This window comes from Sminthopsis crassicaudata, chromosome 1 (genome assembly GCF_048593235.1).
Source record: "Sminthopsis crassicaudata isolate SCR6 chromosome 1, ASM4859323v1, whole genome shotgun sequence".
Taxonomy (NCBI): Eukaryota; Metazoa; Chordata; class Mammalia; order Dasyuromorphia; family Dasyuridae; genus Sminthopsis; species Sminthopsis crassicaudata.
Window position 1 is genome coordinate 616,944,391 of NC_133617.1, and position 16,566 is coordinate 616,960,956.

Consider the following 16,566-nt stretch of genomic DNA (forward strand, 5'->3'; position numbering starts at 1 on the left):
ACGGGTGAAGAAGGATACCAACACACACACGCAGTTCAACACTCAAAACATAAAGGAAAAAAATCCCCCTAAACCACAACTTGCTGGCTCAGCACATCTTTTTCCCCTTTATAGCTTAGGAAAGAATGTGAGTTGAGGCCCGCCTTACCCGTCCTCCCGCCCCCCGACTGTACCATTTAATCCAGTCCACTGGGGAAGGGGAAATTAAAAAAAAAAGTTATATCATTGTCTCCCCTTCCCCCGTACCCTTTTTGCTATGCTATGTTTTGCTATCACACTTCCTCTGAATGTCCTGTAAGTCACAAAAGATACTAAATGATTTGCTTTGCTTGCAAGGTCACTGCGTCGGGGAGCCCTGAACTCTGGACTGCAGCTGGGCAGGGGAAATAAACAAGCGGAGTATAAATAGCGGCCCGAGCGGGCGGCTGGGGACCAGTCGCGTTGGGGAAGCAGTGGGCAGCCGCGGCTCACCTGGGCAGAGACGAGCCAAGCCGAGCGGAGCGCGCCGCGGGCAGCGTAAGTGGGCCCCCAGCTCTTCCCAGATCGCCAGCCCTTCTGAGTTTAGCCAACGTGTTTTTGCTTCTTTCTTCCTAACTTATGCCATACACACAAACAGTACATGCATGGGATTCACATTACACGCATGCACAAGGCACGCAGGTTGACACATCTCCATACATCTATTACGCACACATCACAGAAACGTGGTTTGTGGAAAGAAAGGCCATTAATAATAATTTTTTTAAGTCCACCATGATGCGGGGTAAGTAAGCGTCTGTCTGGTTGGAGGTGGGGCTGGGGCTTAGATAACGGGCAGCCTGCGAGGTGACGTTTTTGGGTTATTCTGAGCTGGGTTTTCTAGCAGATCTCAAGGCTCGAGAACCACGCGCTTTGACATGACAGCAGGGACAGGTTCCAAGAAATAAAGCAGGATGCATTTAGAAAGCAGCTCTAAATATCCATGCCTGCAAGGTTATTGTTTGTTCTGCAAAGGATGAAAGGGCCAAGGAGAGAGAGGAGTATCTCCGGCGCCCACTTAGCCATGGCAGGTTAGCAGCTGCTACATAACGGGATCAGCAGTTCCACTCCGGGAGTTTTCCCCATCTCCGCCGCTGCATGAGCGCCAGCTCCCAGACTCTAGCTGGCAAGTGGAGGCTCAAATAACCCCCGAAGCTTAAGCCACAAAGGGTTACGATTTCGGCACGGACTGGGAAGGAGGGAGGAGGAGGTCATCGACCAATGAGCCTCGGATGCTGTTTTTTCTCTTTGCCAGGAGAGAACTTTCTGGAAAAGTTCTGGGGTAAGAAAGTTGAGAATGTCAAGTGGAGGAGGAGGAAACAAGGAGCCGGTTATAGGGGAGCTTTGGGGAGGGTTAATTTATGAGGTCTGGGAGTGGATGTGCTTTAATGCTAATAATTAACATATAGATCCCATCATCTAGGCTGTAAATTCGTTTGGATCACTTAAAATTGAAAATACAAATCATTTTAGAGAATATTTATTAATAAATATTAGATTTATTTATTTGATACTATTTAATAGGGAGTATCAAAAGGCATAAATTAATTATTAGCAATAATTCAGTGCTTCGAGGTTTTCTGGATTCCAATTCCAGAATTCTATCTACTGTCACCATATGTTATATACAAAATATTTTTAAGGTGAGTATGTAGGAGATAGAATTATTTCATGACTATAGAGCATAACGCCCTGTGACTTCTCCTTTTGAGAGAGGCCGTAGCATAAGCATTGTTTACGTGTCCATTGTTGTTTTTGGCTGGAACTAATTCTGTATTAAAGTGGCAAAAGTAAATAGTACTGAGGTCACTTTTAAATAGCTAAAACTCCAGAGAAATGACATCAGCAAAGCCAGAGAAGAATATAAGCCTTTCTAGTTGTAGGTAAAAGATGTTTTTTTAAAATGGAATCCAACAAACAAAGCTGACAAATGAAAATTACTAAAGTTGTTACAAGTAATTTGTCTACTAATGTTATTGTGAGTTACAATATCATTAGAAGTGTCCCGTTAGCATTTTTTGTTTTTCTCCCCAGGTTATTTTTACCTTACGAATCCAATTCTTCCTTTGCAACAACAACAACAACAACAAAATTCAGTTCTGCACATATATATTGTGCCTAGGATATACTATAACATATTTAATATGTATGGGACTGCCTGCCATCTAGGGGAGGGGGTGGAGGGAAGGAGGGGAAAAATTCGGAACAGAAGGGAGTACAAGGGATAATGTTGTAAAAAATTACCTATGCATATGTACTGTCAAAAATGTTATAATTATAAAATTAAAAAAAAAAAAAAAAAAGAAGTGTCCTGGAAAGACTGAAGTAGGTATTGTTCTGAAATCCTTTGTGTTTCACACAGAGAATTCCAGAGAGAGCTTCATAATCATATTACAGAATATTACAGATATTATGCATCTGGAAATGGCCATAAGAGGTCACATCATATTATCTTTTTCTATATAGATAGAATTTTATCCTGTCTTGGATCCAAATTGAATCTGCAAAAATTCATTGGAAGAGCTATCATAAAATGAAACTTTCAGCCATATGCAATAATGCAGGCTAACTTAAAGCAGTATCATCTTATTTTCCAGGACCAAGAACTTGTTTGTTTTGCTAATTTATTGGATGCATTGTCATGATACCATGCCTCTCCTAGTCTTCCACTAATGTTCATTTCCATTGTGAATAATTTTCTTACTAGGTTTTGGTTGTTTTAGCAATTCCAAAAAATATTCTTCCTTTGAATAATTCTGGGACTGCCATACAACACAAAAGCTCCCTGGTTTTGGAATTCTGATCTCATCCTACTCTTGTGTCAAAGCCCACTTCACTTATCTTTTAGTAGTTTCCTTTTCCAAAAACACCTTTGAATGTAAAATAGCATTTCAAATCTTTATGGTAATTTGACAGTTGCCCCTTCATCGAGTTCCTGGCAAGCATAACTCTCTAGTCCTGAGTTGGTCCCTTAAAACTACACTTCTAAATCCCAAGGAGAATATCCTAATTCCAGATAAAAGCTATCTTCTCATGGCTTGAGAATTTATTCCCACAATACTGGGATGTCCTTGTACAAATCATTTTCTCTCTGAGCTTGTTTCCTCACCTGCAAAGTTGAGATATATAATACTTGCAATTACTTACCTCATAATCTTGTGAGGAAAGCATTTTAAATACTTTAAAATACCATAAAAGATTGATCTAATAATAATTATTATCTGTGGATATACCAAATGAACTTTAGGGAACTGAAAGAAAATGGGAAATAAACTCAGGGCTTCAGGGAGCCCTAAAGTTCGTACTTCATGTTTATTTTGGCTAGAGTTGTCTTTAGGAATCTAAGGGCAGTGAACTTTAGGTTAGCAAGTATAAATTCCTCACAGTTCAACAAACAGAAAGATAGGCTTTCAAGAATGGGAGAAAATAGGGGGAGGTTGGAAGAGATAGGGAAGCCCATATAATGATTCTAAAGCTAGCCTGGCTCATTTGCCTATATTTCCCTTGGCTTTCTTCCTATCCTGTTTGTTTTAAGGCCTCCAAATTTCTATGTTCTTTTTTAGTCCCTATAGAGAAGGTATTTTTAATCTGGAGTCCATAGATAGATTTTAGTGATTTCTTGAACTTGGATGGGGGAAATTACTCTTTACTTCAATATAATCCATGTTCTTCATAATTTCATTTGCTTTATTTTAAAAAACAACATAGAAACACCTGAGTCTAGTACCTGATTAGCTAGGATAATTAGTTAAACTAGAAGTCTTTGTTACTTCTTCCTCAGGAGGCTGTATTTCAAGTGAACTCTCCCTCAGGCCCACTCCTATCCCTTACCAATCTCTATTATAGCCCTGAAGCCCTGGCATTGAGGTGGCCTGAGATTTTCCTGTTCTACTTCCAGCCTTGCTCCTCCCACCCCCTTTTTGTGCTACTTGCTTTGGGTACCAGAATTTTCTATTATTATGACTCTATACTGGGCAGAGTTTTGTTGGATTTTTTTTTTTTTTGTTTCTTTTTCCTTTCTTTTTGGGGGGACCAGAGTAATTTAGCTATTAAGGTGGATCTAGCTGAGCTATCTTACAATGTAAGGTACAGCCTACTCTAGTTTCAAAGTCTGTAGGATCCGAGCCCCAAGAGTTAAGATTTAGTTGCTTTCCAGGAGTACCTTGGAAGTGGAGCTTTGTGGTAAAAATGATTTTTTCAATTGTATTTGGTATTTTAAAGTCCTACAAGGAGAACACATGTGGCATAGCGTCTGTAGTGCTGGACTGGAGTCAGAAGAATACTGGGTTTGAATTTTGCTCCTGACACTAGCAGTATGACCTTGTGTTTTAATCTTTTTGATCCTCAGTTTCTTTACATGTAAAATGGGGATAGTAATACCTGTAACATTTGTCTTATCTTGTAATTTTGAAGATCAAATGAGATCATAGCTCTCCAGATCTTAGCACTGTGCTTGTCATATAGTAGCACTTTTAAAATTATTCCTTCACTCATTATGCATGTTAAGCCCTTTAGAAACCTTAAGATACTATATAAATGTCAGTGATTATTATCATTGGTATTATATATTGGTTTGCTTATTTCCAGGAAGCCTCCACAATGTGGAGAGGCCTGGCACTTGCCCTGGCTCTCTGTCTCCTCCCTTATGGAGGGACAGAGAGCCAGGTACAAAGTGCCCGGTGCAAAGAACCTCCAAAATGGCACATAAGAGATGAAGATCCAATGCTGAATTCTCTGGGTAGAGTGACTGTGCTTGCCCTCCTCCAAGCCAGCTGATACTTGTGCATTCTGCAGGCCTCCAGGTAAAGTGGTTTTAAGGTTTTAAAAGACACTTAAAGATTTTCATTTATGCCCTATATTGCCACAAAGTATTTTATTTTTTACTTCTCTGATGCATATCATAAAATAATTATGTATTACAGTTTCCTGTATTTGTGCATCATCCCTCTGCTTGACTATAAGTTTCATAAGGGCAGGGTCTCTTGTCTTTTATTTGAATAGCTTTATACTGAATTTATAGTTTTTTAAATATTCAATATTATATAATAAATATAAATACTAATATTTAATAAATATAAAATAAAATATATCATATTAAATTTATATGGAAAGTTTTGCCACCTTTTCTTCATCAGTGGATCTTTGATGGCATTGAAGTGGGTATTTTAACCTAGCACTACAGATCATAGAATGCATATGCTTTTTCATCTTATAGTATTTTACCCAATTATATGTAAAAGACAATTTTTTCAGCACTTAATATTTATTGTTTTCAAACCTCTTATTTATATGAAAGGACCACTAGAGGCTAAGTCACATGACACAAATAAGACTAAAAAGTAGACATTTCTCTCTACCAATTTTCTCTCTTTTTCTCTGTCTCTGTCTCTCTTTTTCTCTCTCTGTCTCTGTCTCCCTCTCTGTTTCTGTCTCTGTCTCTCTGTCACACTCTCTCTGTCTCTCTCTTTTATGGTAGATCTAGAAGTACTTAGGTGAAAGAGGAGATTCTTTGTCTCAGTGGCTACCTTCCCTTCATCACTGAATGAGTATGACCTCAATCAAACAGATCTGTTGAAGATTTTGGCTTATAAAGGCTGAGGTGTCCCATGGCACCCAGGGCCATCTTTAGTTGTCCCGATCTATATCTGGCCAGCAGACCCAGATGGCTCTAGAGGGAAAAGTGAGGCAAATGACTTGGCATGGCCTTCTCTCACTTCAGTGAACTTGCATGTCATGGCATCAGCTCCCTGATGTCATGGTCCTCTTCAAGAATTAAGGACAACCAACAACAAATTTTAAAAATAACATTTTATTTTTCCAAATATGTGCAAAGATAGTTTTCAGTATTCACCTTTGTAAAACTTTATGTTCCAAATTTTTCTCCCTCCCTACCCCCTTCTCCTCCTACTCTCCCAGACAGCAAGCAATTCGATATAGTTTAAATATGTGCAGTTCTTCTAAAGATATTTCCATATTAACAGGGATCATGTATGTTAACATGATGGGTTTTTGTGCCAGGGATGGCTTAAGATTCTTAAAATCATTGTGCAGTTCCTCAAACTGATTTAGATTCTCCTTTTCCTTTGATCAATTCTGGGTCCAATTCATTGTCAGTTGTTATAAGTCACTAGTGTGCATACATATATATGTGTATGTGTGTGTGTATGTGTATCTATGTTATAAGTCAGTAGTGTGTATACATACATGTGTGTATGTATATGTATGTTGTAAGTCATTAGTGTGTTTTTAAAAAATCTATTTAGTTTTTTTCTCTTTCTATGGATTGCTGTCCTTAATCATATTGAGGGCATCCTATAAGATTTTGGAATTTGATTCAATTACCCTAGTATCATCTGAAAAAAAGAATCTTTGAAGGAACTCAGTATTTGTAGGGTTCTCCTCTTCTACTGGGTCTTTGAGCAGAGTCCTCTATGACTGTGGGCAATGCCGTAGGGAAAAAAATATATTTTATCATCATTTGATGCTACTAATTATTGAACATAGTTTCCCCCAACAGTTGCATTTTTGAGACATATTATATAATCTTAATTATATAATGCATGAAAAATTCTTTGTTGGAATTTCTATCTGTGAAGTGAATTCAGTTTCAGTTTCTTATTTGGCAATTAACAAAGCATGATCACATATTTTTGGCACCTTTCATTCAGTAAGAATTGATTTAAATTGAATGCCTGCTATATATCAGTTACTATTTTGGGTGTTGGGATATGAAGATAAAAACAAAATACCTGTAAACTAGTTTTATTTTGATACAACTTTGTTTGCAAAAGTTTACCTAACTCCCTCTCATATTTTTACCTAGGGTATTCTTGACATATATGGAGATCATTATCTTTTTTTCTTTGGTCATCCAACACCTTTATCTTTATTTCTTTATTTACCAATTTTTACAATTGATTATTCTTAAATTTTTGTAAAGATGGGTAAGTAGTTATTGATGATATCTTTTTGATCAACTTTCTTAAATGTGCTGGAGATAGAAAGATAAAACCTAAACTGACACTGTCCTCAATGAGTTTGCATTCTAACTGAAAGCAATTATTATCTGAGATTTTCACATATCGTAAATGCCCAAGAAATGTTTGGTGATTGTTTTTAAAGGAAGAAAGCTATGTTGTAAAAATATATATTCATCATATCTAAAACTTAACTGGACAACACTGTGTATGTAGAATGATGGCAAACATCTAGATATCTTTATTCCAAAATTTATTGATTTAAAAACAAATTTCAAACCACCAAGTCAATTTATTAAGTGTTTAGTAGTGAATATGTATTTTTTCAATTTTTCAATTTTTTCCATTGATTTTTGTTTAAATTATAATTGTTTTGGAATGTTCTTATGGTGTAATAAAATTTTTTTTGGGTTTGGAATCAGAGGATATGAGTTCAGATTCTGGCTCTGTTATAGCTAACCTATGTGACCTATGAGACTTAACTTATCCTCAGCTTTCTCTTATGTAAAATGAGGAAGTTGGAGTAGATATAATCTCTAATGTGCTTTCTAATTATAAATTCTATGCAATTTCACAAAATATAGCCAAATATCAGAAATTTGGTTTCTAGAAAAAGTGAATAGGACAGCATTTAGGCCTGAAAGACTGGTAGCTATTTCTGCCATCAAGTAATAACTTCACTAAATATAGATATGAAGTTTTAAGAAATTCAAGGAAGAAAAGGTAATTCTTACTTCCTTAAGGTGATTGAATTTACAGGAAAATGTGGCTAACGAGGAAGTATAATTTATCCAACAAACATTTGTCGGGCACCCACTATGTATAGAGCACCAGGCACTAGGGCATGACATGAATACAACAAAAATGCATCTTTCCTCAAAAACATTTACAACAGTTACATTTAGAAAACATCTAGCAGGCAAAAGTTAGTATAGCCAAAAGTGGCTTCTGTGGAAATGTGTTATGTATTAGGGGTATTTACCATGATCTTCACTCCTCTATTTTCTCCTATATTTTTTCAATGATAGAGATTCAGTGAATAATCACATGTCACTGGATTTACTGATTGAGATAAAACTGATCTTTTCACAATCACTGATTTCTGACAATCACGGAGGAGGACCCATTTCTTTCCCTTCATCCTTCCCTTGCAGCAAGAATATCGGATTGGGAGCAGAGACCAGGTCTTTCTCAATAACTGTGTGACTTTGAGTTTAACCCCTCTGAGCCCTAGTTTTATCATCTGAAAGATGGCCCAATATCATTTGTATTGCCTCCTCCAGTAGGACTCGCCAGTGAGGCAAGGTGAGGTTATGTAAAACTCTCTTGTGCTAAAATACATGTCAATTATTGGTATTTTTGAAGGTATACCTTTCTTCCCACATTCCATGTTCACATAGTTCAAGGCTGGCAGCTTAAGGCCAATGGGACTGTCTCTCTCCCAGATCTATTTGTGACCTTAGTATCCATTATAGCTGACACTAACAATTCTGGGTTCCTTCAGCTCTGTTTCTTCACCCTTGCTGCAATTCCCTCAGAAATTTCCAAATCTGAAATATTTGGAGTGGCACTTTCTGTTCCCCAAAAGCCAGCTGGTCCAGTCCTTACTATCCCTACAGTTGGCTTGGGTGTTCCTTGACACTAGCTCTGGTGCCTTTTCTTTCCCTCAATTCAGTCAAAGCCAGGAGTTGCAGAATGGGGAAATAGAAAGAAGAAAAACTGAAGAAAAGGGAAGGGAGATAAGAAGATAGGGAAAAGAGAGAAGTGAAAGATAAGAGGAGAAAAAGGACCACAGAAAGGCTGTTGATTCATAACTAATAAGAGTATATCTATTAAATAAAATGAGAACTTTTTTTATCTCCAATATTTTAGATTGGAAGACCTGCGAGTGAAATTGGAAAGAGAAGGATTTTCCAATATCTCATATATTGTTGTCAACCATCAGGGAAACCCATCTCAATTAAATTTCAAAGAGCTAAAAGATAAGGTTTCAGAGAATATTACTGTTTATCAACAAGAAGTAAACCAACAAGATGTCTGGACTATGTTAAATGGCAGCAAGGATGACTTTCTCATATATGACAGGTATGTTCTTATATATAGAATTATCGAGTTAAATGAAAGAAACCTCACTTTTTTCATATTTTACTGTTAGCCATTTAAAGAAAATTGTTTTTGCTTTATTGCAAGACCATATTTTCATGAAAAGAAGTGCATCATTGTGTTTTGGTTTTTTTTCCCTTATGAATAAGCAAAGCACTTAATATTAGAATATTTTGCTTTTCTAGCGTACATGGAAAGGAGGACAAATGACATCAATAAACAGGGCAAAATACTTTCATTATATATTTATATATGAACTATAACAAAGAAAAATAAATTTCCATATCATATGTAGTTCTAATGTAAGTAATCTGGGGGTTGCTTTCACTCAGGAAAGAATAACATAGTCAAAAGTAGAGGTAACATGACAGCAGATAGGACACTAGGTTGGGATGTTCAGATTCATCTTCTGATATGTACTATCTCTGTGACCCTGGACAAGTCACTTAATCTTACTGTATCTCAGTTTCCTTTTCTGTAAAGTAATGAGCTTGTATTCTATGATCCCATTCATCTCTAACTCTGTGTTCCTTAGCCTTTAGAATTTTAAAAGCCTGATCTTATTTATTATAAGAATACCTAAATTTTTGAATTCTGGAACATGTTGATATATTATTAAAAATGTGGATATATTATTATCTTTGTATTTTGTTTTTGTTTAGATGTGGCCGTCTTGTGTATCATCTTGGTTTGCCTTACACCTTTCTGACTTTCTCTTATGTGGAAGAAGCCATTAAAATTGCTTACTGTGAAAAAAGCTGTGGAAACTGCTCATATATGGTATCTTCATTTTATTAAAACTAAGGGGGAAAGAAAATAATTCTAGATGTTTAAGAAAGTTGGTGCTTGTGATTAAGCTAATTAATATCAAAGTAATTTACAACACTGTTATTTAAAATTCAACATATTTTTCAGTATGTTAGGTTCATTTCTGAAAAATGTTTTAATCTGAAAGATTAGCCATGCACAATGCTATTTAGATTGTGTTAATATCAAAGTTGTGTTTCCATTGCTGGCATTGGTTGTTTTGTTTATAATGTTTCAAAGCATTTTCCATCCAAGAAATTTACATTTCCATAAACATTTATTAAAATATAAATTGACCATGGGAATCCTCAGATAACTAGATACCATACCATCAGTTGACCTACATAGACGCTTTCTCCTAATAATAGAATTGATTATCATGCTATTTGGCCTATAATGCCCACTGGGCCTAAAAAGCAAGTGCAACTTTCAATGCCTAATTAAAATAGTGTATGTCTATATCTCTGGTACCTTGTTACAGGGCTCTGCACATAGTAAGAATGTGCTTATGGATTATATATATATATATATATATATATATATATATATATATAATCCTGTTTTATGTAACTAGCTGTGAAAGCGTAGAAAGGTTCCCAATCTTAGTCATCTTACTTCATAGCTTTCTAATTTCCTTCTTTGGATTAACCTGAACCTGGATAAATACTGGATCATGACAGTCTGCAAGATTCCTTCCAGCTCTAAATTTACAATTTTGTCTTCTAATATATCCCTGTTATAATTATACAATATCTTACAAAAGTAATAAAAACCTACTTTTGATCCTGGAGAAACAATAGAAATTCCTAAAGAGAACATAGTAATTATATCTATATCTTCATCTATATATCTGAGTATGTGTGTGTGTATAGAGTACCTATTTGATATACTATAATTTCTAATCAGTTAATTTCAGAAAACTACAAGAGATTTTGTTTTGTCATTCTGTTCCTTTAGTTTGGTTTAGAGATTTCTACCCTTTTAATCACTTACTCAGATTGTTCATAAATAAAGGTTAAATGCTTCCAACTTCTTCCTTAACACAGGTGCTAATGAAGACATGATTTTTAAAAGTTGCTGCCTAATAGTTATATACTGATACCCCAGCAGAACTTCTATGAATTCCAAAGTCTCCTAAAATGTGACATTGGAGCACATGTCCCCTGATTTCTTGAATTGATTTTAATGTATTTGATCGATCAATCTATTTATATATATATATATATATATATATATATATTTTTTTTTTTTTTTTTTTTTTTTTTGCTGAGGCAATTGGGGTTAAGTGACTTGCCCAGGGTCACACAGCTAGGACATGTTAAGTGTCTGAGGCCACATTTGAATTCAGGTCCTCCTGACTTCAGGGCTGGTGCTCTATCCACTGTGTCACCTAGCTGCCCCAATGTGTTTGATTTTTGAAGAGCAAAAAATAGGTTTAGGCTTAATTTTGAACTATTGTACCAATAGGGTTTGAAATCCTCATTAATTTTCCCTTCCTTATCCATAGGTACATTGATTAAACTTGAAGTTCTGAAGAAATAGGTTACTAAATTGTTAACTTTGCATAGCAGTGCTCTGGTTGGCACTGGACTTACCAATGAAGCCATAGTGTTAGGGAGAGTTAAAAAACAAAACAATTTTCAGAACAGTCCTACTGTATGAAGAAGTTCCTGTTTTAAGAGTATATGGCTGGCATTTTCACTGTCAATGAAAAGTTAATTTGCTCTAGACACATTGCTGGATAATATGAATATTTCTGACTGAGCCGCAGAAGCTAGCAGTATTTTACTGGAGGCTTTCACCCCCAAATATATCATATTCATCTTCTTGGTATGAAAATACAAAATAGTGGTATTAGCTCAGGTGAAAAATAGAGTAAACTATAAACACAATTTTTTTTTCCTATAACAGCAATGACAACCAGTACAAGTAATGGAAATGTGAGTTAATAGTTAATTGTTCTTTAGTCGTGGTACTGTCTAGATGGTGTCTGGGACTGATCTGGCACTATGACAACATATTTCAAACAGTGTAGTCAACAGAAAAGGAAGAAGGTAACTGAATCATAACTATCCATTTGGTGTGCCAGAGATGGATCATCTCTCTGAATTATCTTTTGCCTATGTCAAGGGAAGATGTTTTAAAAGAGCTGCTGATAAGTAGCTTATTTAGTGATGTTATTCTCTTTCAGACCCTAGATGATGAAAGTTTTTGTAAGAATGCATCTTTGGTAGCTGAGGAAAAACCAACTAGAACCCCTACATCCCACCCGCCCCATCATCACCCCCGCCATCACCATGATCACCACCACCCCCACCATCACCAGCATCACAGGCATGGGCATCAGCCTGTAGAGAATAAGAAACCAGAAGATTCTGAAACAGCTGCTGATGTTCACTCTACACAAGGTCTTCATCATCACCATGAGTCTACACACCAGCAACACAGGCACACAGATCACCCCGGGAGCCAAGAAAATCCAGAAGGCGGAGCTCTGGAGCTTTCTGCTCCAAGAAAGAAACTCTGACGAAAGGGAGGTTCTGGCTGTGCAAACCATCTACTCTGAAATTTGTCCCAGAGTTCAGAGTCAGCTCCTAGGAGCTGATGCTGACATTGTCGACATTTGATATTTGAACATTTAGGCAATTCGGTCACCTGACATTGTAAAGGCACTACGCTTCCTTCCTCATGTAGCTGACAGGGACAACGGGCAGAGGAGAACATCACTGAATCTTGACAGTGACGTTTACCTCCAGCTGCCTGATATCCCAATCAGCAGCTTGAGCCCACAGAAGCCAGCACTGCTTGAAAATGAAAAAATAAGGCAGGAAGGTGAAAATGATCTACAAATTAAAATTTTTAAATATGAAAAAAAAAACTCCAAGTTTGGACATGTCATTAATTGGTAGTGAAGATAAATTTTTAAAAAAATTTAATATTTGTTCATTTCACAAGCTACCCAATTAATAAAAAGTAATCCTAAATTAGAATTGAATTTGTGTAAAGATATGAAAATCAGAACTTTAAACATTCAAGTGACTATTATATTGGCTTCCAAAATAAGAACTTCCTGCCAAAGAAATTGTAAACCAAACTACATTATTTCAGTGCCAAACAAAAGGTGACTACAGCATCTGGTTAATATGTCTTTCTTGTTTCTCTTCCTGTGTTCTGTTTGCATTAATGAAGACAGAAGCATAAACTATAACTTAGGGGCTTCTGTTGGATTGTTTGCAATTCAGAATGGAAGAAAAACAAAAAAAAACCATATTTACCTTATTTTATATTACTTTTCTCTTTAGATATCCTTTTAATGCTACTTTTTCTAAGCTGAGAAATTAAAGAATAACACCTTATAGTTCGAAGTGCTAGAACATAATGCATATTAACTTTGCTTTAAAAAAGCACATGAAAGCATATTACTTTAAAATAATAGCTTTTTATTATTGTGCATTTTTGTAGTTTAACTCATCTATTTGATTTTGGAGAGTTAGATATAGGGATAAAACTTTTACAATGTCTTGTTTTCTTTATTTAGCACTACATCATATTGTCTAAATATTTGAGAGTGTTTCTCTAGAAAGGTCTGGAAATAAAAGAATAAAAGACTGGCATCTTATAAACGGGTTGCTTAGAAAGTGTTCCCATAGTCAATGATGGTTCAATAGGTCAACTTACTCCTATGGACCTGAACTCTTTTATGGTTAATACTAATAAGCAGAATGTCAACTAGAATTTGAAAACAGGGTAAATGTGTGAGATTATTAAAAAAAAAAGATGGACACACTCTCAATAAAACAAAGTTTAAGCTTTTCATGTGTGTGTGTGTGTGTGTGTTTGTTAGATTAGCTGTTTTTGTGATACTGACCTATTGCAACTGTATATAAAGAGGCTGACTGAAAAGATAAGTTGTGATCAAGGCCGTTTTCGCTTGAGGTGAGAATCCTTACTAATGATGAGACGGCACTCTAAATCTCGAATGGTATCACGAAGAATGGCAATTTCTTTGTTTTTTTCTTCTTGGAGATGCTGGAGCTTCTAAATGAAGCAATAAGTATTTTGTTAGTCCAGTTTGCATTTATAGTTTCCTCAGTACCCACAACAAGCCTATGAGGTAAAGGGGTTTGTTTGGTTTTGGGAGGAGGAATGCTGTGATTTTATTGTGCTAGGGAATTTTTACCTGGGCAGAATGCTAACAGCTTTGAACTTTGTAACTTTGGCCTTCCAGAGCTACCTGGGACACCTACGAGCATTAATGATTCGTGTAAGATCACAAAACTAGTCAATGCAAGGGGTGAGATTTGGATTCAGAGGTTGGCTCTATTCTGTCAGGATTGTGAAATTTTAAAGTACAATTTTCTTCTTCACTCAGAAGTTTTTAAAGACAATCATATAGTTGCTATGAAACCATACAGCACAATGTGATAGCAATGTATAGTCTAGGAATGATGTGGTCTCAGGATGAATAGATTCACAATTTAGTAATACTGTTAAGATGACTGCATGTATAGAGTTTTTTAATGTCCAACTTAACAGGATCTTACAAATAACACTGTTTATAATAAAATAATCTCAGAAAATGAAGATAAATATATAACATTTCCCATCACTTTTCCCTTGGGAGTCCTAACTTGTTATTTAGTTATGAACATTATGTTTTGAAGCTGGTAGGAATCTTTCTAGTGTTTTAGAGGGTATCTCTTACATCTTCACAATATCCCTCTGTATTATCATAGTAAAGAATAGTTTAAGTTTTCTCATTTTGGTGAAATATTTAAATACAGTATCCCAGGTGTTTCTCAGATGCTTGCATACCACATATTTACTACCCTAAAGAATATAAGATAATTAAGCCCTATAAGGAAGGGGTTTTGCAGAGAGTAACATTGCCCTAATTAGGTCTCTTTTATAAAAGCAATCCTGCCACCTGAGGAATCATTGACTTGAGAGACCTGCTGAGCAATGAGCATAGGGTGACTATTGAGAACAGAATGGGGCAAATATAAATGATATACAAAGCTTTTAGAAGTTACTTACTTGTCTTAAACCAAAAGTCCTGCCTAGCAATTCCCATGTCTGTCCCACTAATGTTTTTATTTCTACTCTTTCACCATGAATTCAAATAGGGAAATGAGTTTTGGTGATTGCTTCTCTTTGCGCTGGATGTGAGATATATTTGAGTTTGCCTCTTGACACTGATTGACCTAACCTTGTTCTTACTTTTTCAGGTGAGATCAACCCTCTGGTCATTGCCTATATCAAATTATCCAAGTTACTATACTCTTGAGATAATTCTGGGGATACTGGGAATGGAGGAGGAAATGAAAATGATTTACAAATAATAATAGTTTAACAAATACAAACAAACACAAAGAAAAGACAAAATCACATACCCTTCTGTAGATGTGCTGAGGCAAAACAGTGGAATCAGTATATGGTTTTGCTGATTTCATCTGAGCTCTTGCCAATTGAGCATTAAGCTGAATCAAATGCAAAAAAAAAAAAAAAAAAAAGAAACATTTAAAATTATGCACTTTATTAAAGTGTTTTTCTATCATAGCTGTAATCCATACTTTTTGCCTATAATTTGCCATTTAAACTATATTAAGCTATTCTCTATATTAAGCTATTGTCTAGTTTGTGATGTAAGCTCTTTTTTTTTTTAAAGAAAGTTCCTTTACATTGTTAATAATAAGCTTTATTAATGCCTTTTGTTTTTGTCACATTCTGTTCCAAATATACACATCTCCACCATTGACATTTTTCTCACAACAAAGCAACACAGTTAAATTGAAACCATTATTACAGTTAATGTGCCTGATTATAGGAAGGAGCCTAACATTATTCTTCTATACTAGTTTTCCAGCACTTACTGGAGAATAGAGAGCTATTATGTGTGTTCCAGGGTCCAGAGTGGTCATGATAATATTCAGATCTGGTTTTCTGGAAAGATTCTTTTTTTTTTTTTTTTTTTTTTTTTTTTTTAACATTTTTTGCTGAGGCAATTGGGGCTAAGTGACTTGCCCAAGGTCACACAGCTAGGAGTGTTAAGTGTCTTAGGTCAAATTTGAACTCAGGTCCTCCGGACTAAAGGGCTGGTGCTCTATCCACTGCCCCAGGAACGATTCCTAAGAAAGATTTTTCCATACAAGACCATACAATTAATAGACCATTTATTGCTTATTATTATGATGTGACAAGCATTTTCAAATAAGACAAATATTTTGTGACAGATGTATTACATAAAAAAAAAATTAAGACATTTGCTTCATTCAAAAACCAAAAATTCAGTGCAAAGCATTGCTTCAGTTTAATTCCTTTTTGGACTTGAAGGAAGCTAGTTTTACTCCATTTTCTGCTGCAGTCTTTCCTTTTTCTAGGATTGCCCAAGCAAGCCTGGACTAGCAGGGGAAAAGAGCCAGGACAAATAAAAGTGCTGGACAGGCTCCAGACCATGTGGTGCAAGGAAGATGGCCACTAAATACAAAGTTAACCTTTACAAAGAATCCACCTCCAGATCACCTGGACTTCTCTGATAAGATATCTTAATTAGTTGTATCTGCTATTCTTTCGCTCCTCCGGGTTTTGTTTGGATTCTCAGCTTCTGCAGGAGATTTGGTCACTTTGAGTAGTAACACCCTCCCCTCCAGCTCCACCCTAT

General features: G+C 35.8%; 2 protein-coding genes across 5 annotated transcripts in view; one reads left to right on the forward strand and one right to left on the reverse strand.

The window, feature by feature from the left end:
• The first annotated feature begins 344 nt into the window (after positions 1 to 344).
• Positions 345 to 13,718, forward strand: SELENOP (selenoprotein P). Of its 3 annotated transcripts, none has more exons than XM_074300611.1 (5): positions 345 to 516; positions 4,606 to 4,820; positions 8,868 to 9,080; positions 9,761 to 9,878; positions 12,097 to 13,718. In XM_074300611.1, exons 2-5 carry the CDS (start codon positions 4,618 to 4,620, stop codon positions 12,469 to 12,471), a joined length of 909 nt encoding a protein of 302 aa, XP_074156712.1. In that variant the 5' UTR covers positions 345 to 516; positions 4,606 to 4,617; the 3' UTR covers positions 12,472 to 13,718. The 3 variants fall into 3 exon arrangements, with proteins under 3 accessions (XP_074156712.1, XP_074156886.1, XP_074156795.1); XM_074300785.1 differs by having other exon boundaries at positions 440 to 570; positions 4,534 to 4,820; XM_074300694.1 differs by lacking the exon at positions 345 to 516 and adding an exon at positions 810 to 1,300.
• Positions 12,096 to 16,566, reverse strand: part of CCDC152 (coiled-coil domain containing 152) — a 56,514-nt gene continuing 52,043 nt past the window's right edge. The window contains exons 8-9 of one of the 2 annotated variants that reach the window (XM_074300973.1): positions 15,299 to 15,385; positions 12,096 to 13,943 (exon numbers count right to left, since the gene is read on the reverse strand). In XM_074300973.1, the coding sequence (XP_074157074.1) occupies positions 13,821 to 13,943; positions 15,299 to 15,385 (210 nt within the window). In that variant the 3' untranslated portion in view covers positions 12,096 to 13,820. Of the gene's footprint in view, positions 15,386 to 16,566 lie in introns of both variants that reach the window. The other variant, XM_074300890.1, reaches the window with a different exon arrangement.